Source organism: Phacochoerus africanus, chromosome 2, assembly GCF_016906955.1.
Source record: "Phacochoerus africanus isolate WHEZ1 chromosome 2, ROS_Pafr_v1, whole genome shotgun sequence".
Taxonomy (NCBI): Eukaryota; Metazoa; Chordata; class Mammalia; order Artiodactyla; family Suidae; genus Phacochoerus; species Phacochoerus africanus.
The window spans coordinates 17,426,938-17,452,337 of record NC_062545.1 but is presented as its reverse complement, the minus strand read 5'-3'; the positions used below and the strand labels follow the sequence as shown (position 1 = coordinate 17,452,337).

General features: G+C 44.6%; 1 protein-coding gene across 1 annotated transcript in view; it reads left to right on the top strand.

Annotated features, from left to right (window-relative positions):
* Positions 1–25,400, top strand: part of SASH1 (SAM and SH3 domain containing 1) — a 202,847-nt gene that overhangs the window by 27,863 nt on the left and 149,584 nt on the right. The window contains exon 2 of the mRNA XM_047769981.1: positions 20,025–20,153. Within this exon, the coding sequence (XP_047625937.1) occupies positions 20,025–20,153 (129 nt within the window). The remainder of the gene's footprint in view (positions 1–20,024; positions 20,154–25,400) is intronic.

Here is a 25,400-nt window from a genome sequence, read left to right as displayed (position 1 = left end):
CCCTGAGTTGCTCACTCAAGCTGTTGGGTGAACTGTGAGCCCAGCCTCAGGAAGAAAAGATGACTTGGATGCTGGTTAGGCCCAGCCGAGATCCCAGCCTGTTTCCTGACTTGGGGTGAATGAATGAGGCAGCTCTGCGTCTGTGCAGCTTGGGAGAATATTGCTCACTAACCCTCACTTCTACTTAAAAAATATAGCGAAGAGGTACTGTCTGTGGAAGGCCTTCATAGATGGCTTTATAACTTAAATGAGCAGTAGACTTAGCTAAGGTTTGGTATATGCCCAACTGCTGTAAACCGTACTGCTGGGATGGTGAAGTCAGGTTTGTGGCATAGATGGGCATGGGTTTGAAGCCTGGGCCTGCTCTTCACTAGCTATGTGACAGTTGACACATTTGTCACCTCCCTGAGTGTCTGTTCTCATTGGAATCATACAGTTAATAAAGCCTACATTGTCTTGTATGTTCAAGGTTAAATTACATGCAAGAATACCAGACATATAATACGGGTACATAGGAGTTCCCGCTGTGGCTCAGAGGTAAAGATCCCTGTAGTATCCATGAGGACGCCTGGCCATGCTCAGTGGGTTAAGGATCTGATGTTGCCATGACAGCTGTGCTGTAGGTTGCAGATGTAGCTTGGATCCCGTGTTGCTGTAGTTCTGACTGTGTTGTAGGCTGGCAGCTACAGCTCCAATTCAACCCCAAACGTTCACATGCTGCAGGTGTGGCCCTAAAAAGCATCTATGCATACACACACACGTGTATATACGTGTTCAGTAAATGTTAAATTCTTCCTTAACTCTCATATTTCAATCTCCCAACACACACACACACACACACACACTCTATTTTCAGCTTATTCTACAAACTTGATCAAATGTAAAAAAAGTAAATCCGTATGATGTCTGAAGCAGCATGCTTCTCTTATTCCGAGAGATAAGGATGCATTCAGTTGTCGAGCTTTTATTAAATGCCTCCCAGTGCTACCTTGTGGCAAGCACTGCAAAGAATTACAGATGCATTGCATTGCGAGAAGATGCCTGCACTGGTCTGGCAGAGCTGATCTGTGTTGGGGAGGGTATCTGAATGTGCATGTGTGAAACAACTGGAAATAAACCCATGCAAGGTAGAGTGACTGAGGACATGTTAAGGGAATATAGAGCACGGAAAGAGCTATCTCCCTGCAGAGAAAGAGGAAAAGGGCATTTTAGAAGTGGCATTTATCCTGTGTCTCCTGGCTTCCTATTCATAATTTGTATCTGCTTCACACATTGAAACAGTTTTTACCTGGACAAATGTAATGCAGTAAAGATTTTGGAACTAGATAGGGTTGGTCATGATAGTTCATAACATTGTGAGCCCCAGTGGCAATTTTTTTTTTTGTCTTTTTGTCTTTTTCAGGGCCGCACCCACAGCATATGAAGGTTCCCAGGCTAGGGGTTGAATCAAAGCTACAGCTGCCGGCCTCCACCACAGCCACAGCAACACCAGATCCTTAACCCATTGAGCGAGGCCAGGGATCAAACCCGTAACCTCATGGTTCCTAGTCAGATTCGTTTCTGCTGCGCCAGGATGGGAACTCTCAAGGAATCATTTGTTGAGTTCTGGGTGCATCACATGGGCGACCTCATTTATTTGGCATCCTTGTCCTTTGAACAAAACCTCTATATCCGGGGCACAAATAAATTTAATAACTTGGTTTCTTGAGATCAGAACCTGGCATTTTAATCATCACGTCACATTGGTTCTTCCCTTTCTTTGGCAAAAAAGGAAAAGAAACTCAACCCTCTACAAAAATAGATAAAATAATTTGTTACTACCAAGTAGCATTCTTTTTTTTTTTTTTCCCAGTATTTATTTATTTATTTATTTGCTTTTTAGGGACACACCCACAGCATATGGAGTTTCCCAGGCTGGGGTCCAATCAGAGCTACCACGGCCGCCTACACCACAGCCACAGCAATGCAGGATCCGACCCGTGTCTTTGACCCACAGCACAGCTCACAGCAACACCAGATCCTTAATCCACTGAGCGAGGCCAGGAATCAAACCCGAAACCTCATGGTTCCTAGTCCGTATTCTTTTCTGTTGCACCATGATGACAGAAGCTCCCCAAGTAGCATTCTTTTCTTTTGTAAATGCGAGGTGGAGGTGACGAAGGATATAATGGTAGATCAAGTGATCGTTCAAATATCTCCTAGACAGAGTATTCTGTGGTCTTTTAAGTTTAACTGGACCTCTCTTATTAAAAAACAAATTGAGGAATATGGACAAAATCTACTGCAATTCTAAGAAACTGGTAGGTGTTCAGTTAATAGTGGCAATTTCAAGATAGCAAGATTTGGAATTGGGGAGAAATTCATACAGAAGGAGTCTGTGGAAAGTTTTGGAATATTAGCTGCAGCCCCTGTGCTGGAGTTCTGCATTTGAGAGCAGTGGACTAAAATGTTTCCATCTCAGACTCTTCCTTTCCTTTCTTTGAACAGTTCCCTCTTGCTCATCTGCTGTTAAATTCTCTCTCTGGTTTGGAGTTATTTAGGGTCTCTTGCCTTTTCAAAAGTATGTTCCAACCTAAGAAAATATTCTCAAATGAGGACTGAAACGCTTCTATATAATAAATAAAATTTTATCCCCAACCCCCCCCCCCAAAAAAAAACCCACTGTGAAGTATTTGGCCAGGCTCCCTTGTGGTTATCTCCTTGAATGTTGCTGTCAGAGCACCAGCCTCTGGGAGCTGTATTTTTTAGGAACGGCTAGTGTCCCTCCTTCCTCCATGTGTTACACCTTTTAGTGGTTTTGTGGCCACAGAAGAGGGGAGGGGCGAGAGGAGCCTGAAGTCACTGGGCTGATGTTGAGGAAAAAGTGAAATGTTGAAATTAATTAACTCATACTTTTTCAGACATTTTCTGAATTACTTCTGTGGAAAGTCAAATTGGCTTTTCTGCATTTTGGCCTGTGAGTCATAGCAGGCTTCTGCGGCCCCGCTTGTCTGTAGGGAGGTGGGGACAAGACCTGACCTCAGTCTAGGCTCAGAGCCAGGATGCCCTGTGGGTTCACGGTGCTGGCGAAGTAAAGGAAGATAGGAACCCGGGCTGGGAAGTTCTACTCACCAGGCTTCCCAACGCACCTGCCTTCTGTACTGATCCAGGAGGGTGAAGTGCCTGCATTTGGGGAACAGTTAGCTTTAATGGCCTTTTGAAAATCTTTGTTTCCTGCATTTATGTCCTGGTTTGCCATTGCAGGTCAAAAGGGCCTATTCTGGTGTATTCATTAACAGAACCAATTTTCCGTGCTAGCAGCTATTCCCAGAAGAGTAATAAAAACAAAAACAAAAACAAAACCCCTCAAAACCCCAAAAAACAACAATGCACAAAACAAAAAACAAAAACCCCAATTTGGAGCTATTAAGCTAGATCACTTATGACCTGGATATACAGAATGTCTTGAAACAGTCCTCACTCATTTTTTTCACAACATGGAATACTGAAAATACTTTCCTGCTGATTGTGTAAAATTGTTCCAATTGCATATTACATAAGGAAGCAGAACACCACCCTATCACAATTTCAGAAACACCGTCATGTGAAAACCTGTTTCCACTGCCGAGTCCTTTCATTTCCCAACTCACACCCTAGAGCCAGTTCTTTCACGGGCCTGTCCGTGTAAGTGAAAGACTTTTCCTTTGGTCTGAGCTGTTTTGCAATCTTATGCTCACTACCTTTGACTTTCTCACATTCATAAAGCTAATAAACTACATAAACATAAAAGTGCTAAGTGTTAGAACCTACTCGTCTTGGGAGTTTGTGTTTAATAAGCTGATGTAATTAACACCTTGAACTATATATTCCATTTGTTTCTTTTGATACCATACAAAGAGAACAGGATGATACACATACAAAAGGCACCCGCATAGTTCATATTGGCTTTTTAAATTATGATGAAGTCATGGGGGGTTTAGAAGCTAAAACTTGCCAAGACTGAGGACTGAGGAATAGGTCTGGTACTTAGAAAAAAGAAATGAAAATATCAGAGTAGCATCTGAATTGTTTATACTCGTCTCCCCAAGGGCCTGAGCAGAATGCCTAGCACAGTGCTTGTGGATCGATTGTTTCATTTCATTCATTCCCTCAGTCAGTTCATATTGAGGGTCTTCTAGGCGCTGTCCTTAACATTGGACAGTGAACAAAATTCATAGAAAAATCTCTTGCCCTTATGGACCTTGCACTTTAGTTGGGGGAGAGAGGCTGGAAAAGATGTGTCATACACAATTTTAAAAATGAAAGTACCCAACCAACATTAAAAAAAAAAAAAAAAAGCGTGGAAGGAGAAAGATAAGGCAGAGCATGGGGTTAGAGGTCGTGTGCAGTGGAGGGAGGTCGCAGCATTGGCCTGGGCCTCCCTGCATGAGGTGAGGGCAGGTAACCGTGGGAAGAGGGGAACAGGCAGAGGGGGCAGCACGTTTCAAAGGCCTGGCTGAGGCTGGCAGGGTTGAAGTGTTGGAGGAGGGAGGAGGTGGCCCGTGTGTCCGGGCAGTGAGCCTGGGAGAAGCGTGAGGCGAGGCGGCGGGGGGTGGGGGGTGGGGGTAGGGGGGGCAGCTGGGGAGGGTCTTTCGGTTCATGGGGGGCGGATGGAGGCCTTTACTCTGAGCAAGAGGGGAGCCTGAATGGGGCCCTCAAGCAGAGGGACAGGGTTCGACTTGGGTTCTAACAGGATCTCTCCAACTGCTGTGTTTTGAGGGTGCACAGGGGTGAAAAGAGGCCGCCCAGTATTTGATCTCCCAGAATAAAACAGAGCTGTTAAATTGCTGTGCTTTGCGAATGGAAACGCACAGCCCATCCTGAGAGAATCAGCCTTTTAAAACGGGGCAGCCCTTTAAGAGGCTTGATCACACATGCAATTTTCTTTGTAGGCTTTCCTCCACCATGGGGCAAACGATTAACATAAAAATGTGTTCTGTCTGCATCACAGAGAAGAAAGTGAAATTGTCCCCTTTTTATACAACAGTTGAGAAGCCTAGAAAAGTTTGGGTGGGTGGTAGACGTGTTTTAACTGGTTCATGTCCTTTAGTGAGAGGGTTTCATTGTAAGAAGGAGGGGCTGTGTCAGCGCGAACGCTGACCTCTAAAACTGTTGGAAGAAACAAGATTTGGCTTCAGAGTTGATAAAAATGTTAATTTTTTGGTTAATTGAAGTATAGTTGATGTACAATATTAGGTAAGTTACAGGTGTGCAAATAGTAATTCTCAATTTTTTTTTCTTTTTTTGTCTTTTGTCTGTTGTTGTTGTTGTTGTTGTTGCTATTTCTTGGGCCGCTCCCGCGGCATATAGAGATTCCCAGGCTAGGGGTTGAATCGGAGCTGTAGCCACCGGCCTACGCCAGAGCCACAGCAACTGGGGATCCGAGCCGCGTCTGCAACCTACACCACAGCTCACGGCAACGCCGGATCGTTAACCCACTGAGCAAGGGCAGGGACCGAACCCGCAACCTCATGGTTCCTAGTCGGATTCGTTAACCACTGCGCCACGACGGGAACTCCGTAATTCTCAATTTTTAAAGGTTAGAACTTTATAGTTACTATAATCTAACGGCTATATTCCCCCATGTTGTACAATATAGTCTTGTCGTTTGTTGTATTTTATTTTGGGCTACACCCATAGTGTGCAGCATCTATTTTTTAGATTCTATATATAAATGATATCATACAGTATTTGTCTTTCTCTGTCTGACTTCTTTCTCTTAGCATAATACCTTCCAAGTCCATCCATGTTGTAGCAAATGGCAAAATTTCATTCTTTTTTGTGGCTGAGTAATATTTTCGCGTGCGTGTGTGTATACATACCTGCACACACACACACACACACACACACACACACACACACCCCAGGTCTCTTCTCCATTCATCTGTTGATGGTTGCCTCCATATCTCGGCACTGTAAATAGGGCTACTCTGAACTTTTGGGTACCTGTTTCTTTTTGTTTTGTTGGATTTTTTTGGAAACAAAATCTTAAAAAAATTTTTAATTGTGGTAAATTATATGTAATATAAAATCAACCTTTTTTAACTCAATGCATTTTATTACATTTATAGTTGTACAACTATCATCATGACCAAATTTTATGGCATTTCCATCCCAAACCCCCAGCGCATCCCCCTACCCCCCAAACCTGTCTCCTTTGGAAACCCTAAGCTTTTCAAAGTCTGCGAGTCAGTATCTGTTCTGCAAAGAAGTGTATTGTGTCGTGTCCTTTTTTTAGATTCCACATGTAAGTGATAGCATATGATGTTGGTGTCTCACTGTCCAACTTCACTTAGCATGATAATTTCTAGGTATTTCTTTCCTGTTAATGGCTGAGTAATATTCCATTGTGTCTACCTACCACATCTTCTTTATCCACTCCTCTGTCGATGGACATTTAGGTTATTTCCGTGTCTTGGCTATTGTATATAGTGCTGTAAAAACTGACCATTTTAACCATTCAGGTCAACCAGTCAAACGGTTCAGTGGTATTAGATACCCTCATTGTGACTCGTTTCTTTTTGAATTCATGTTTTTGTATACATATTCTGGAATGGAACTGCAGGGTCATGTGGCAATTCTGCTTTTAGGTTTTTGAGGAACTGCCATACGGTTTTCGACAGTGGCTGCACCTGTTCAAATTCCCACCACAGTAGGCAAGGGCTCCCTTTTCTCCACGTCCTCACCAACATTTGTTATATGTGTTCCTTTTGAGGATGGCCATTCTGACAGATGTGAGGGAAAATGTTAATTCTTTGATGAAGGCAGTGGCTCTTTCGGTAAAGTGTACCTTTGAAGTTTAACCTGTGGGTGTCCTGAAGGAGTCCGTGGTGATGTTAGTAAATTCTCGGCTCGAGAGCAAATTGGAAAAGTGGGTGTTTTCATTCTCGTGATAATTGGCTTGGTGTAGAACGATGTCAGTTCGCCTTAGATTTTGGTTGTTCCCTTAGTTCGTGAGAAGCCTGTCAAGTTTACACTGTAAGCATGTATATAGACTGTGGTGCAAAGCAAAGCATCTTCACTCTCACCTTTCAAGGTGTTTTGAATCTAAGAGTAGGAACAGATCCAAGTGCTTAAGATGCTTTCTCAGAGGCTTTGATGTTATTATATTCTTGGCGACCGTGGAAGTCTTTTATGATGAAAATTGAGGAGAAATGATGTAGTTAAGAGAGAACTTGCCCCCCCCTGAAATAAAAGGATGGCTGTCTTGTCATGTAGTTTTTACATGGTTACATCCGTAGATATTCAGATACATAGTCATAGATACAGTGATACTCAGGCATGTGCCTGGAACAAGAGGAGTAATTTTATGGGGCTGACATTCTTCGAATCTGATTTTTCCTATATGTGACAGGTCAGAATGCGGTCCAGGATGAAGCTGGGTTTTCTCTGTTCACCCCACTTTCACAAGGGGGCCTTTGAGTCCTGAATGAAGCCCTTAGTCCCCTGATAGCTGTTGTTCGAGTGTCCTGGAGAACAAGGAGCTGTTCAGAGAACAAATGCCAGCAGCTGTCATGAAATGTGCGTGGAGGGGGCTAGGTGGCTGATGAAGAACTGTTTGGGGAGCACTGGGAGAACTTTTCCCAGGGCACTGGGTAAACTCCCTGCCTCCGGAAAGAAACCACCCAGCTGGTGTCACATAAGTCGAAGGGCCCTAAAATGTGTCCAGTAAATAGGAACCAGGAGGTTTCCTTTCGGCCTACGGTAGCCCAGCCCCAGAAAGAGGGCAGTGTGCATGTTTCAGAGGCCACGGCATCGCTCTGGTATTTGCTTTCTTATAACACCCGGGCCAGTTGCATTCCAGGTGTGTTTTCCTACTGGTGTCCCTGGCAGGCGATGAATGTGGAGGACTCAACTAGAAATTCCGGATGTGTTCAGTGCCTTTTTATATAAGGCACCATGTTTGTTTCCAGACACATCATTGCTTTTTCTGTCAGGATATAAGAAGGATGTGAGGTTGTAGCCTGTAGCCTCTAGACCTTAAGCCCATTGCACCAAGGAACAGTCTCTCTAATCTCTTAGATGTGAGAAACTTCCATTGGGTTCCAACAAGGTCTGTGACCTCAAGATGTTGGGAATTATCAGCATTAAGTGGAGGGGATTAGAAATCATTTATTCCTGTACATGAAGAATCTTCACACCTGGGTCCCCTTCTGTCTCTTGGCCACCTGTCCTGCCTCACCTCTGCACCCACCCTTCAGCCACCCAGGAGCTTTTCCTCTGGGAACAGGTTAGGCTGTGTCCTGACTCAGAGGAATTACATGTGTTAGTCCCACCCCTTCCTCCAGTTCATTTGTCATTGTTTCTCATGATAGATTTTGTGTTTGAGTGTTTTACTCACTAGACTGAATTGCCATTGTAAAGTTGGTGGGTCAGGGAGATTGAGACTGAAAAGTCACCATTATGTGTGAAAAGGCCGGCTTCGCTGACGGAATGTCATTGCTTCGTTACTAAGTGAATGTTACCTGGCACCCTCGGGAAGGGGAGAGATCATTCTAGGGACGTCCATTTATTCCCTCCTTCCCTCTTTTCATTCATTCATATATTTGATGGTGATTTCTTAGGCCATTGCTAGGCGTCAGGCATTGTCATGGTGTTAGGTGCTGAGGTTGCAGAAGTAAGACTCAGCTCCAGCTTTCAAGGACTTTGAAGTTTCTGAGGGGCAACAACCATGTAAATGAGGAAGGGTCACTTTTTTGGGGGGGCCACGCCCATGGCGTGTAGAAGTTCCTGGGCCAGGGGTCAAACCCGTGCCACAGCAGCCACCCAAGCCGCTGCCGTGACAACACCAGATCCACAAGGGAACTCTCAGGAGTCACTTTTTAACAATGTCTTAAAATTGAAGATTTCAGCTACATACCAAATTAGAATATTTTATTTTATTCAAAAAATTTTTTTGTATAATGCTTTTTTTTTTCATTATAGCTTGTTTACAGGGTTCTGTGAATTTTCTACTGCATGGCGACCCAGTTACACGTACATGTATAGATTCTTTTTTCTCACATCATCGCGCTCCATCATAAGTGACTAGATACAGTTCCCAGTGCTACACAGCAGGATCTCATCAAATTAGAATATTTTAAAGAACACCCGTATTCCAGTGCTACAGCTATCAGTCACTGCCAGCTTGTTTTCACCTATACCTGCACCTTCCACTCCCCCCAGGACTTTGAAGCAAGTCACAGACATCCAGACATTCTGTTTGTGTTGGGTGGTGTGATTTAACTGATGCGTTGGAGAGGTCGGGTGCCCTTGTGGCACCCTGGCTGCTGTCTGCAGGGTCAGTGGAGTGAAGAGGGTGTTCCAGGCAGAAGAAATACTGTGAGGGGAGCAGGGATGGTATAGCGCTGCTTGTAGTTTGATCAGGCCAAAACTGGTACAAGGATGGGAGAGTGGAGCCAATGGCAGTGGGGGTGGGGCTGGGTCCTAGAAAGGCAGACAGAGTACAGATAAAAAGGCTTTTGTATTGTCAGCCACAGACTGACTTTGTCAGATCATCACTGGGAGACATTTATAGCTTTCAAGATTTATGTTTTGAAAGTTACAGTAGACATGGGGTAGAGAGCGGGCTGTAAGTGAGATGGGGTTGGAGAAGGGAGTAAATAGCTGAGAACCTAGGTTGATGGCTTGAAACACTACAAGGATTAAGCTGGAGAAACATTTTGAGACATTTGAGACATTGAGAGCAATTGGAGAGAGATAATTATATTAGCACTTACTTATGACATGTTCTAAGACCTAGAGACCTCTTAATTTTGGGATTAAGTGAATGATCTTGAGAGCCTGGCGTGGCTGAAATGGGGTAAATGATGATCTCTGGGCTCTGGAATCCAGAATAAAAGTTTGGTGGGGGTGGAGAGTTTGGACTGAATATCCAGGAAGAATAGGCATAGGCATTTGTCTACAGCTAAGGAGATGGAGAGGAAATTTTGAGAGTAACCAAAGCATAAATGAAGAGCTTCAGAGCCTTTCAGTACTGGGTCATGTGTTCTCGATCCTCAGGTTTGGAAGCCATGCGAATTTTTCTTGATATCACTGCTTAGGTGTTAACCTGCCTGTTCTTAAAAATGTGGAATTTTGGCAACATAACCAAGAAAGAGTTGAATCAACACTAGCGCTTTAACAGTGAACGGTGATAAATAAGCATGATGCCTTTGGTTTGATCAGGTCATCAGGGCTTCCAAATCTCAATCAGCAGTCTCGCTGTTCATGGAAATTAGCTGGAGTCAAGTTCTCTGACTCCAGGTGTTAACACTGCACCTGACTCTGCTCAAGCTGGGGCAGAATATAACTGTCATAAAACAAACTCCAATGTCATACAAGTTTTAATTAACATCATAACCAGAAATTTCAGGGGTTTATTTTTTTTTGGGGGGGGGGGTTCTGTGCCCTGGGGCATCTGGAAGTTCCTGGGGCCAGGGATCGAACTTGCACCACAGCAGTGACCAGGGCCACAGCAGCGATGCCAGGTTCTTAACCTACTGAACCACCAGGGAACTCTTCATTGTTCTGAGATTAGTATACTCTTTTCCAAATTTCTATAGATCACGTCTTCCCCAATCAGATCTTTATTGGTCTAATGCCTGAGAATGCTCTTATCCTTGCGATCATGTGCCAGGGGCAGCCAGAGAAGGCGCAAATTATGATTCATGCTCATCAAAATCCGTGAATCTGGTCTGAATTCTGACTTCATTCCCACCCGACTAGCTCACTCTGTTGTTCTGTGATTCTCTTAAGTTCAGGCAGTTTGGAAAGGAGAAATTAATTCAGTCTAAAATTGTCATCTGCTAAATCTACATGTCCATTTTAGGTGTGACTCTGTACTTGACCTTTTTAGAACAAACTGTCAAAATTCCAGCCTTTCCCCGCGTTTGCAAGTTCCGAGGATTCCTGTGAAATGTTCTTTTAAGCCACCGATAGCCCAGCAAATACAATCTCTACAAGCCTTTGATTCCAAAAAGACCTTATACTAAGCACACAGTTTAGTAAATCCCTTCACCAAGTTTCCATGACTTAACCGTATGACTCCATTAAAATAAACTAAAGAACCTACTTTGCTTTTCTGTCCAGGAATAATAAGCATTCATGTTTCTGGGGTTTATATTGTGTACTTAGCACCTAGCATAACACCTGGGATGTCATAGGTGTTCCATAAACATTATTAGTATTAATGCAATATCCCATTGGGTGTCGATGACTGAAGAGCATAATTTTGTAGCCTGATCATGTTCTTGATCACACCTGACAATCATTCTGATGGCAAAGATGCCAACGTACACTCTTCCCATGAGGAGGAGGTCTTTTCATCCTTTTTTTTTTTGTCTTTTCTAGGGCCGCAACCTTGGCATATGGAGGTTCCCAGGCTAGGGGTCTTATTGGAGCTGTAGCCGCTGGCCTACGCCACAGCCACAGCAATGCCAGATCCGAGCCACATCTGCAGCCTACACCACAGCTCACAGCAATGCCGGATCCTTAACCCACTGAGCAAGGCCAGGGATCGAACCCGCAACCTCATGTTTCCTCGTCGGATTCGTTAACCACTGTGCCATGAGGGGAACTCCTCATCCAGTTTTTTTTTGTAGCTGTTCCTCTCCTTGGCTTGTAAACTGAGATTGTTCATTTTTAGACCAAGCTGCTCAAATCCCTTCCCAGAAAATAATTAGGGATTACCAGTTCATGTGTAAGATTTTGATAATAACATTTTTGCTAAAAATCTCAAACTTTTCTATTTCCTTTTTGTCTTTTACCGGCCGCACCTTTGGCACATGGAGCTTCCCAGGCTAGGAGTCGAATTGGAGCTACAGCTGCTGGCCTACGCCACAGCCACAGCAACACCAGATCTGAGCCATGTCTGCGACCTGTACCACAGCTCATGGCAATGCTGGATCCTTAACCCACTGATCAAGGCCAGGGATCGAACCTGTGTCTTCCTGGAGGCTAGTCAGAATTATTGCCACTGAGCCACGGCAGTGCTGGGTCTGAGCCACGTCTTCGACCTACATCACAGCTCACGGCAATGCTGGATCCTTAACCCACTGAGTGAGGCCAGGAATTGAACCTGCATCTTCATAGATACTAGTTGGGTTCATTAGCCACGGAGCCACAACGACAACTCCGTGCTTACCTTGTTGATGTGAGGTGGTGCCCGGACTCCCAGCAGGCCCACATCGTACCAAAACTCCTTCATTGTCTGGGGCTCCTGAGCCATCATGAAGAGCTCCAGCTTGCTGTAGGGCACCCATGGCAGCAGGGTTGGAGTTGTTGAGAAGCAGATGTGGATTCCAGTTGTTTTCGTGGTTCCTGTGGTCTCATGTTTTGTCCTTGCTCTTCCACATCCAGTTTCCTTTATAACTGCCAGCCTGGCCAACCTGCGATGACTGGTCCTAGGCAGCCGCTGTACAGACAGATTGTTTCAACGACTTCCGATCCTCCATATGGGTTGTGCTTCTGTGATCCAACCTTGAACCCTAATGGGTCATGATCTGCAGGGTAAATACCACTGCAGATGCTTCTCCTTTGAGAATAGAAAAGAAGTTAGAACTTTTTATTGATACTTTTTTTTATCTTATTTAAAAATGCCTATTTTTGGAGTTCCCACTGTGGGTTAAGATTCGGGTCACTGCAGAGGTGAGCGTTTGATCCCCAGCCCAGTGTCATGGGTTAAAGGATCTGGCATTGCTGCACTGCGATGTAGGTTGCAGCTGCAGCTCAGATCCAATCCCTGGCCCAGGAGACTTCCATATGTCGTGGGTATGGCCATTAAAGAAAAAAAAAGCCTGCTTCGGTGTTTTAAAATTTTTGACTGCCCTGCGGCATATTGGAGCTTCTGGGCCAGGGATCGGATCTGAGCCATAGTCTCGACCTATGCTGGATCCTTAACCCACGGTGCCAGGCCGGGAATCGAACCTGCGTCCCAGCACTCCCAAGACACCACCTCCTGTTATGCTACAGTGGGAGCTCCTCTGTGTGTATTTAGATATAGTTTATATTAATAAGTGCTTATAGTTGTAAGTAGATATACGTATTCATAAATAATTACATTATACCGAGGAGGTTCCATATACCACTTTCTTTTTCAGGTTTTTTTCCCTCAGACTTTCGAAGACCACTGCCTTAGAAGCAGCAGCTGAGACTGTTGGGAAGGAGGGTGTGGTCAGTACTGTGCTGGTGGGGCCACTCCTTCTTCGAGAAGGGATTTGTGTTAACTGGAGACCACGGATGCATACTAGCAGGGGCCTCCAAGATCATGTTTGCCAGGTGTTCCCTTTGTGGCTCAGCAGTGAATGAACCTGACTAGGATCCATGAGGATGCGGGTTCGATCCCTGGCTTCACTCAGTGGGTTACGGATCTGGCATTGCTGTGAGCTGTGGTGTAGGTTGCAGATGTGGCTTGGATCTGGCATTGCTGTGACTGTGGCGTAACCTGGCAGCTGTAGCTCCAATTCGACCCCTAGCCTGGGAACCTCCATATGCCGTGGGTGCAGCCTTCAAAAGCAAAAGCAAAAGATCATATTTGCCAAAGGAAGACTTAGACATAGGCTCTGGCAAGTTCTGGGTGTTTGGGAGGGAGGGGAGTGGAAGATGTGAAATCAGCCCTCCTCCATCCACCTGCCCCGTGGGTGTGCCCCCAGGACCTCCCTCACCCTCAGTGACCTCATTTGTCCCTTTAGTGTATGTTTTTGGTTGTTAGGTGTAAAAAAAAAACTTTCCTGAGATGAACTGTATTTCAGCGCAGACCATCTGAGGAAATGTTGGGAGTGATATCTCGGAGGAAAATATTTGAGATCAGTTATTACAGATAAAGTGAATCTCTCCAGAAAGATATGGCAGGATGGGATGACTGAGCTGGTGCAAACGGTGACATCTCACGGATTCAGTGAGGCTGAACAAGGCAACCAGAATTAAAGTCTTTTTTCTGGAAGTAGCAATTTCACCTGAAAGGTGGCCGATATTGTTTATCACCTTAGAATCTGTAAACAAGCTAATTAAAAGTGAGAACACATTGTGAAGTCAAGAAATCAGGCTTTGTTGTATTGTAGTGATTTCTTTCAGTGGGTTTGTCTTGTAGGGAACCGATGTACTTATTTTATATATACACAAATCTATCTCCATTCCTCTCCCAAACAATAGTGAGCAGTGGTAAATATATAACATACAGTTTATATTTCATAAAATATGTCATATATTACTTACTATCGTACACAGGAAAGGTAGAGATGCATTAAATAAATGAGCCATGAGTCTGTTCCCTTCCCTCCCCTCAACTTTGGGGATTCAGAACAACACACTGAGTTATCCCTTGAGGCTCTGTCTTTATAGATACATAAAATAGCAGGACCACAAGTTCATTTGCATTCATTTGCATTTAATCTGCATACAGCAGTACAGATTGCATTGTGTCTCCTGGTGTTTTCAGAGAAGTTTTTTGCTTTTTCTTTTCTCCCCCTTAAGCCTGTCAAGATATTCTAAAGTGTAAATGACATCTGGGGAAAGAAGAGAGCAAAAATAACAAAAGTAATGATACAAATGACTCTGTTTTCATGGTTCTTTTGGTTTTTACATTTTCCAGCGATAGAAGTACACTGGGATAAATATCAGAAATACTATTAAATCAGTTGTTGAGAGAACAGCGCTCTGCTTCTCTTCTCCTTAATTGTAACAGCAGTTCACCCCATCTGAATTGTTTGGTACAGTGCTCCTTATCTCTATATTTTTATGTTGGTTGTATAAAAAAAGATGGGGGTTTGGTGTAAATCTGTGCTCTGGCTTTGTGGAAAAATTATAATTAAGTTCATACTCATGTCAAGTAAAACGGATGGTCTTAGAAAGATGCTGTGACCTGGTTCTATAATAAGAAATGGGGAGGGAACCTGAATTCGTATGTATCATTTTCAGGTTTCTTTCTTTCTTTTTTTTTTTATGTCTTTTTGCTATTTCTTGGGCCGCTCCCGCGGCACATGGAGGTTCCCAGGCTAGGGGTTGAATCGGAGCTGTAGCCACCAGCCTACGCCAGAGCCACAGCAACGTGGGATCCAAGCCACGTCTGCAACCTACACCACAGCTCACGGCAACGCCGGATTGTTAACCCACTGAGCAAGGGCAGGGACCAAACCCGCAACCTCATGGTTCCTAGTCAGATTCGTTAACCACTGCACCACGACGGGAACTCCTGTTTCTTTTTTTTAAGACAGAGATGGGAAAATTCTTGTGAAAAGATAATGTGATGCAGGATTTCACAATTTACTTTGGAAAAGTTCTTTTGAGGAAATAAGATTTTCCTCCTTTCCTAAACTTGAATCTTATTGCTTCAGCCTAATGTTTGTGAACCAAAAGGGGAGGATAAGAAGAGAAACAGACTAGACAAAAACAATACACTCTACAGCAGAAACTTTTAACACGTTAAAAGACAAAAAAAAAGTCGAAAAAGGAATGTTGCAGCATTTTAGTAATTGTATTATTATATACAATTATACAATTGTATTAGTAATTGTATTATTATAATGAATATAAATATTTATAGTTTAACCTCATACAATATATTTAGAAGTTTATTTTGTAACATCAGTGCCTCTTGGCATTAGCATTGCAGGGTGGTGAGTCAGATATGAACTTCACATTTCCCCCAAAAATGTCCTAGGTGTGGTGCTATTGAAACTTCAGTTGGATTATTTAAATTACCTACCGACTAATGTTGCAAATATTTTAATAGAAGTAAATATTTTCACTGAATAGGTCTGTATTAAGTAAGAACGAGTTGGATAGAAAGGAGGCGAAGGTCTCCAGGTAGTCCTGGAGCACAGAAAGAGCACAGATTTTGAGTGGGTCAAGAGATACTCATCGTGTGGCTCTCTGGTTCCATTTGATTGGGCTGGAAAAGAATTCCTTTCTGGGGATGGCAGAGAAGACCTTTATAAACATACAGGAGTTGCCACTCTGGTGCAATGTGATCCGTCATGTCTCTGCAGCGCCAGGATGCAAGGTTGATTCCCAGCCTGATGCAGTGGGTTAAAGGATTCAGTGTTGCCACAGCTGTGGTGTAGGTTGCAGCGGCGGCTTGGATGTGATCCCTGAAACTCCATATGTTGCAGGGTGGCCAAAAAAAGAAAAAAGAAAACAAACAAACAAACACACACAGACTTTAAAAAATTATTTTGCTTTTCTTGGCATTTAAATTATGGAGACTGATGAAAGCGGTAATTATGGGGACTTACCGCACATCTGGAAAGTGATTTGGGAAAACGTAAGAGACAGCTGTGCCACCCTGTTCTAAGTGATTATCTGCTGAGCACCAAGTGAGGAGTGGATATTGCAGGGTGTGAAATGTTTGCTGTCTTTGGCCTGAGTTGTGTTGAACAGCTGCTTTCTTCCTCATGAGCAATAGATATTTTCTAGGCCCCTGAACTATTGGGGCGTTCTGAGTGATTGCGAGTGAGGAATAGGGAATTAAACTTTTTCACTAGTAAGAAAAATTTTGATCAGCAACTAGGAAACTTTAGAAGTGAACAGTTGGCTTTGAAGATAGGTGTTCTAGGATATACGAGAGAGGAGAGAAAAGAGAAAGAAAGTGATTTGAACAAAGCTACATAAGTAATTGTTTTTACAACTTTTTCAGGTGGGCTTGATCAGTCCAAGAAAGTAGTGGATTGTGATTAAGTCATACAGTTCGTAAGCCAGAAGGCTGATTCTTTTTGAGAAGTCTTCAATCATGACTGGAGTGTCTTAGCTTGGTCAGTACAACTCTTAGCGCTTCTGTGAATGAGAGAGTGGGAGAGGGAGAGGGAGAGATACGAATTTCCGTTAAGAAGAGCAAGCCATGGGGAAGTGTGGGGATATAACCCCACACATAACTTCACCCACATATTAGAAGATGCGGATTTTGTATTCGGTTAGGAATGGCAGGTATGTTTCATCTCCTGGAGAGCTGAAGGCAGAAGTTTCTCAATGACGGTGACTTCATACCCTCAAGACTAAGATAGTTCTCAAGAGCCCAGGATCTTCTGGGAGCCCCAGTTGCTGCAGGGAGTGGCAGGATCTGGGTAATAATGCATAAAGAAGGGCTCTCAGGTGACACTGTGGCAAGTCGTGTCCCTTCCACCTTCCATCCCTCACTGCAAAGGAAGCTGCTGGATGCGTCCCAATGTTTGCTGGAGGGGGAGCTAAAAAACCTGGAGGCCCTTGGAGAGAAGTGGGATGGTGAGGGCTTTGGGTCTTTGAGGTGTCAGCAAGCATCCTGGGCAGCAGAAGGCGGGTACCCTGATGTTAAAGGTAAAGCCCAGTTCTCTTTGTCCCAGGAACTGTCCAGATCCTTCTCCACTGGCCAAGGCAGTGGTGGACTCGAGCCCAAGCCTCAGTGGGCCCTTGGCTGGCGGTAGCTGGTGGTTGGAGTAGATGCTCCATGGAAGCAGCTCTTCTGCCCTTGCTCTTTCCTAAAGTTTCTTCCAGTACTTTCTCCTGCTGTTAAGGGTGGGGAGTAGGGGGAAAACTGCTGCCTGATGTAGGGCAGGGGCAGTCTGCTGCTCTCTGGCTCCTCTGGTTCTCCCAGTGGGCAGGTCTCAGTCCCCTTCTCCAGTGGGCAGAGATGAAGGGGCTTGAACGCCAGGTAAGTTTGGGGTTTGCTTGCAGAGGGGGTTACTCGGGGCAGTATGAGTAATTCTTAGCGGGGAGAGACCTGGTCTGACCCCTGTTTTGCAAAGTCACTTTGGTGGCTGGGTCCAGGGCAGAAGAGGCAACATGGAGAAGGAGACAGGAAAACCAGTCAGGAGGAGGTTGTAGATTGTTGTGCTCTGGCCCTCGGGACATGTGCTGTTGAGTTGAGACGAGTCGGGGCAAACCTTCGGATCATAATCTGATTTATGATGCTGTGTGTCAGGAACCTCACCTCCACGGAAGGCAGTAAAGCAAAGACGGGCAGGCAGAGCGCTCCGTGCCTTTCCTCGGAGGCTAGCAGCAGACTTGCATTTGGCATCCTGTCGTTTCCCTCCCGTAAACTTGACAATAGGCATTTTGAAGGGGCCGGTAGGCACCTGCCACCTCCACTGTCTCCATCCAGCCTGTCATCTCAGAGGCGAGGGGATGACTTTTGCCTAGACATGTTCAAACATCCTACTGTTCCTATAAAGAGCCCCAGCCCTCGCTCTATCCTGGGGACTTTGAAGCAATTCCTTCAAACATAGTATACATTTTACTGGTGAGAAAGGAAGACTCTTGTCTAAAAAAAAAAAAATCACTTCTTTCCATTTCGGTTTCTCCGCTCCCTTAAGTTCTGTGAAATCAGTGAGTGCAAAAAAAAAGAAGCATAGAGATGCTCTCTTGCTCTGACCACGCCTCCTGACCAGGGCGGCGAGGTGTTCAGCAGAAAGGTTTTTGGAGAACTCTAAACTCTGCCTGCATCCACGTGTGCCCTGCAGTCAGTCACATGCTGTTCAGGGTGACGTGCTGACGTTAGCTGTGGGACAGGGCTGGCCGGTGGTCTGTCACAGGGAAAATGGGTGTGCACCTTTTCAGTTGTCTAGGAGTTTTTGTGTTTTCCTTGGTTATCTAGCTAAAATCATTTTCCTTGGTTGCCTTGGTCGGGTCATTCATTTATATTGAAGAAGGAACATCGCGGAAGCATCCTTTTCAAAGGGGCAGGGGAGATGCTTCTCTGAATAAAGAATGAAAGAATGACTGGAAGAAACGGCATAACCTCCAACTGTACACAGCATTGCTGTCATCCCATGTGTATGTGTTCAAACATGGACTTGGGAATCAATTTCCCTGAAGGAAGACTGTCGTCTGAAACATTGTCTTGTAGTGAATATTATTAGCTAATTAACTGAGCACTGACCATGTGCCAGGAACGCTGTGAGGGCCCACGCTGTGAGGGTTTCATGTCGCATCATTACTCCTCACAGGGAGGTAGGTGCTGTTAGGTGCTGCTATTGTTCCAGTGTTGCCAGAGATGGGGACACATGCCAAGGCCGCGGAGCCAGAAGTTGCAGTAGAGCTGGGTGTGACCTTGGGGATGCGGGCTCCAGAGCAGCTTCCGGGCCCTTCCCTAAATGGAGAATCACAGACAGATTTCCTTATTTATGTAGGTGAATTTGTACGTGTCCTCTTGCAAGTACTTGAACGACATAGGGAAGAAGATTTCGTACTTTTCTGAGGTCTCATGGGAGGAATGGTTCAGGTGTGCCCCAGATGTGCCATTCGCTGTTGGCTTCTGCCTTCTCAGCTTCCCATCAGCATCTCCCCGAGGGGACCTCCTGGCACCTGGATTTCTCAAAAGCTTCCCTGGAGGTTCTGATACAGCCCCTCATTAGGCGGAAGGGAGCCTCACCCTGACAGTGTCCTTCCCCTACACCCGCTGAGGGGGTTTTCATGTCCCTGTAAGGCAGGCAGGGGTGTGAGTTAAAACTGTGGCTTTGGCACCAGACATTCCTGAGCTGGGGACCTGGCTTCTTGACTTGGTAGCCCTGGAATCTTTGGGCTGTCACGCACCTTCTTTGAGTAGCTGTTTTTCCATCTGTCCAGTGAGGAAATTAGGTCTGTCCTAAGGATTAGGAGGTGTCAAGTGTAAACCTTAGCCAGGTACAAGTTCACCACTTTAAAAATTCAGGCCGCATCTACTGACCCCAGGATGCAGACTATTCTATTTAGAATGAATAAGCAATGTGGTCCTACTGTACAGCACAGGGAACTATATCCAGTCTGCTGGAATAGAACACGATGGAAGATAATATGAGAAAAAGAATGTATATATATGGATGGCTGGGTCACTTTGCTGTACAGCAGAAATCGACCAACATTATAAATCAACTATAATAAGAATTTTTTTAAAAAGATAACAACATAGATCAATGACACGAATAAAACTAAGAAATGGACCATAAAAAAAAAAAAATCCTGGCTGTTAGTGGTATAAACACTACGTGGAGGGAGACTAGGTGATGTGGGGCGTTTGCAGGTGGACTGACCAACCGCCTTTGTCTTCTGCTCTTTTTTTCGCCCGCCCTCGTCACCCTCAGGACGGCTCCCTGGGAAACATCGATGACCTGGCCCAGCAGTATGCAGATTATTACAATACCTGCTTCTCCGACGTGTGCGAGAGGATGGAGGAGCTGCGGAAACGGCGGGTTTCTCAGGACCTGGATGTGGTGAGTGGGGCACTGGGAAGATGCTCTTGCCTTGACGGGCTGCTTGTGGTCCAGCATCCCCTCTGGGGCCCTCTAACAGCTGTAAGTGGCCAGTACCCTGCAGGCGGCTGCGCTAGTTTGGGATGAAAACGTCAGATCCACAAAGTATTAATCCAGTTCTGTGGGTTTCAGTCTGAGTATTGGTTGGGGCAATAATGATTAAATTTTTGTATTCATTAAAAGACTGCATTTTTAATGACTTTAAATTAGCCAAAAGATCTAGGCTAATTCTTCCTTTCCTTCCTTCCCTCCTCCCTTCCTTCCTTTTTCTTTTTGTTTTAAACAAAATAAAATTTAAAGAAGCAGGAAACCTCCCTAATTTCTCACCTAACAGTAACCACTTTAGTGTTTTAGCAAGTCTCCATTCAGTGTTTTTCTGGGTTTTTTTTTTTTTTTTTTTTTGGTCTTTTTAGGGCTGTACCAGCAGCATATGGAAGTTTCCGGGCTAGGGGTGGACTTGGAGCCATAGCTGCCGGCCTACACCACAGCCACAGCAACACCAGATCCGAGCTGCATCTGCGACCTACACCACAGCTCACGGCAACACTGGATCCTTAACCCACTGAGCAAGATCAGGGATCGAACCTGCGTTCTCATGGATACTAGTCAGATTCGTTTCCGCTGAGCCATGAGGGGAACTCCCTTTCTGGGTATTTTTATTTCAGCAGTGTAATTCTTGCTTTTTGACTTAACATTTTATTTTAATTCTTCCATGTTGTTAATACCTCTTTGTAATCACTGTTTTTCATGGCTATATTCTCTTCTCTCACTCAGGTGCATTGAAGTTCATTTGTCTGTTTTGTAAAGACCTTTATGTGTATGATTAGTGGTGCATTTGAACTTGCACATGATACATAGTAAATAAATAGCTTAGGTCTCTGTGTGTGCTAGTATTTCTGTGTTGTACATTTATTATAAAGTATCTTACTAAAACATCTACATTTATTAATTTAAATTTGTTCCATAGGTCTTGGATTCATTTTGCTTCAGTGCTTTCATATTGTTTTGTTTCACTGTGGTGACCTCAAGACCACGTCGGGAATGGGAGGCAGAAGAGGCTCAACCCTCCATGTCTCTTCACCTGGACCGTTTCCTTTTTGAGCATCTTTTATATATTAGGAGGCTATAGGGATCTGCTTTGAGTAAGGGGTAACTGCCTTTAAAAAGAATGTTTGAAAACTGCTGCTTCAATTGCATCTTTTTTTTTTTCTCCTCATAATCTCCTTAAAGTAGAGATGAAAAAAATTAGTAACTAGGAACAGATAATTCATTTATTAATAACTCCTTTTATATTCTAAAAGACCTGTTGGGTAAGGGACCCAACAAGTGGTTTAGGAATCACTGCTGTATATTCCATAAGTAGACATGATTCACTTCCACTGTAAGTAAGATGCTGGCGCCCTAAGGCACTTGTGGTTCTTTCCTTAACTCAATCCACGTAAAGATTTCTTAGGTCAGGAGTAACATTATATCATAACTGTCCAATAAGTATTGATCCTTTTTCCTTTTTGTTCACTGATTTAGTGTTCTACATAGGTGGGAGTTAGTGTAATAGAATCGATTGAGGCCAAGAAGCATCAACTGGGGGCAGTAAGCCATCACCCCAGGAGCCACACTGTGGCCCAGGCAAGCACATAGCATCATTGTTACCAAGAGCTCCTTTCCTCTGACTTTGTCCCCCTGTGTGTGTGCACGGGTGGGAGTATTTCCTTCTTTTTAAGAAAGTATCCTCATGTGGCAAAAGATGCTGTTAAAATTAATTTGGCTTTCCTGTTGAGGCACAGTTAATGAAAAAAAGGCTTTTCCTTTTGGCAAGATTGCCACCAAATGGCAATTTAATGATTGCACTGAGTTCTTGAATGTGATGATTTTGACCTTGAATAATAGTCTGGTAGCACACTGTCTGCTTGCTTGTCCATTTCATGGTGCAGGGAACAATGGCTGTGAATTGGCAGATGATCCTTGATGTGACATTGAACTGTTCTTTCCCAAATTCTAGCCGATTAAGCATTGGAGTGACCATAATGATCCAATGGTGTTTGGGACTCTTGAAAGGCAGCTTCTTGGTAGGAAAGGAAGCCTGCTTGGTGGTGGGGTAACTAACTTCTTCCCATGTAGATGGATGGTCCCAAGTTGTGTGCTGTGTTCCAGAGCTGCAAAAGAAATTGTGGGGGGAGAAGACACCACAGGAGCCAAATGAGTTCCCATCAAAGATGCAGGAGTATGTCGGTGGGTAAAATTGACAGGAGCTGATTCCAGCCAGGCTGGAAACTCCCCTTCATCCTTTAAACTGTAGTTCGTGCAAAAAGTAAGGTCCTCAGGAGGCTTATTCAAGTTCTCTTCCTGTGAGATTCCAGGCAAGTGCTGAAGGTTAAGTTAGGTGCTGTATTTCAGGGCATTCACGTGGCTCAGGAATAGGAAGTTAGAGGTATTTTAAGGTCATCCTTCAGGCCTTGCATGCAACTCTGGTGACCTCAGGAAACTTCCCTCTCACAGTGGTTAGCTCATCACAGATTGAGTCCTGATGGGAACTCATTTCTTTTTTTTTTTTTTTGTCTTTTTTAGGGCCGCATCCCTGGCATATGGAGGTTCCCAGGCTAGGGTAGACCTACAACTGCTGGCCTACACCACATCCACAGCAATGCCGAATCCGAGCCGCGTCTGCAGCTCACACCACAGCTCACAGCAACGCCGGATCCTTAACCTAGGGAGCCAGGGATTGAACCTGAAACTTCATGGTTCCCAGTCGGATTCGTTTACACTGCGCCACGACAGGAACTTTGGGAATTCATTTCTTAAAAAGCTGTCACTTTTAGTCCAGAAGAGTCCTCTTTGCTGCATCACATTTTACTTGTATTTCTAGATTTTGAGCTCTGCCTTTGGACAAGTACACAAACTTCTGCCTTGCTTGGCTGTTGGGGCAGCTTCTGGTCTGAGGACCTGTAGCTTAATACTTTTTTTCTGTGCTAGGAAGCGGCCTTGTCCAAAGCAGGGGTGAGACGGCTTGGAGAAGAAATCATCCACCAAAAGCACGAAGAGGAAACAGGAAAACATTAGGAGCCTGAAACATTTTATAGGGGAAAACGTAGCATTAAGTTTGCTGTTCCTGCTGTAGAAAAAGTCATCGGGGGTTCCCATTGTGGCGCAGCGGAAACGAATCCGACTGGGAACCATGAGGTTGGGGGTTCGATCCCTGGCCTCGCTCAGTGGGTTAAGGATCCGGCGTTGCCATGGGCTGTGATGTAGGTCGCAGTCATGGCTTGGATCTGGCGTTGCTTTGGCTCTGGTGTAGGCCAGCAGCTATAGCTCCAGTTAGGACCCCTAGCCTGGGAACCTCCATATGCCTCAGATATGGCCCTAAAAAGACCAAAAAAAAAAAAAAGAAAAAGTCATTTGAGACAGCCTTGAAGATGGAGAGTTTGGAGTGATGGGTTAAATTGGTTTTATGAATTTGTTTCATTTCAAATCAGGGTGAATCTGGAGGACCGAGATGTTCTAGAGACAGAATAGATCTTAGGTATTTATGCTTGACTGTGTAAACTCCCGACATGCAGTCTCCTTAAAAGCTAATTACATGTCACCTGGAGAACAAGCAAGCCAAAAAGTCACCCTGCCCACAGAGATGCTTGACTTAGCCCTGAAAAATAAAGGCTTTGGATAATTGTGTTAGTAATTAACTTTCTGGACTGAATATCAAGCTACTTTTCCAGGACTAGTCACCCGGCTCCAGGCTGGAATGAAGCACTTACTTGATGAAGTGCTTTGGGGGCCAGTTAGTTTAGTTGAAGGTCATGGAGAGTACAGATGGGTGAAAATTCAACAGCATGAGCAGGGATTATGTTTCACATTGCTAACTATGGTGAAAGTTTTTATTCAGCACCAAATGGGCCCTAAAGGAACCGTGTGTTTGGACCACAGCCTTTGCCTCTGCTGGGGATTAGGACATTAGTGCTTGTGAACAGCAGGGAAGATGCCCATATTTCCATGCATTTGGCATATCCCTGAGCACTGTGTGTTTTTTTGGCGGCGAGACGCTGCACTTGGAAATGACAGCAGCTTTCCAAGTCCATAATGGGCTCATCTCTCGTGATGCCGAGTCTGACATCTGTCAAAGTAACACCATGGCCAGGAGAGGTGGCCTTGGCACCACACAAGGCAGCCTCTTATTACTGGCCATGTCAGCTTCCTTGGCATCTTTGAGGTTGAGTCTGCTTGGATGTTGGCAGAAACAAGGTTGTGTGGTGGTCGGTGTAGCCCAACCCTGATGGAGAGGTTGCCACTTTAGTGAACTCTGTTAATGACGCTGGATCTCTGTGCCGAATCCTTAGTACATCTGTGTGGGCACCAGGAACTGGGATCCCAGCAAGACTCACCCAGGTCTTTAAGGACCGGGTTATAAATCAAACTGTTGCATATTATCCCAGAGACATGTGATATCAGAACCTTTGCTGATGGAGTTCCCACTTGGCACAGTGGGTTAGGAATCTGGTATTGTCTCTGTCAAAGTTGCAGCTAGGATTCAGTCCCTGGCCCACCAACTTCCCTATGCTGCAGATATGCACCCCCCACCCCTGCAGAAAAAAAGAGAGGGAATCATTGCCGATGGTGTAGGGATTGATTCTGGGACATAATTATTGTTCCTTACAATTTTCATATTTAATCTTCAAGGTATAATTCTAGACTAAGACAGAATTAGCAAGACTGGTGTTTCTCATCACTAGAGGTGATTCTTGGGGCTTCCTCCGACTCCACCCTTCCCACCCCAGTCCTAGCTGGCGTCCTAGCCACTGGGGTTGTCACAGTGGCAGAAGGCTGTGAGAGACATGATGGAAAGAGGCTGGGAAGTCAGATTGGGGTTCACGTCTTGCTGTTGCACTTAGCTGGCAAGTTTTGTTAATCTTTCTAAGTTTCAGTTTCTCCATTTACAAAAGGGGCTAAAAATAGCTCATAAAGTTGTTATGTGCATTAAATGGGAAAATTGCTGTGAAGGATCTGGTCCGTCATTGTAAGTGACCTATAACTGTTTATTGCCTTTCCTTCCTTTCTCTTCCTGATTCAAAAGCTCCTGTAGTGATGCTGAAGTATCTGTTACTCGTACTTCATTAGTATTTATTCACAGGTGTGCAGAGATTCCTTTTCGCTTTTATTTTAGGAAATTTCAAACATGTATGGATACCATAATATAACAAAAAAACTGTGCCTTTTACC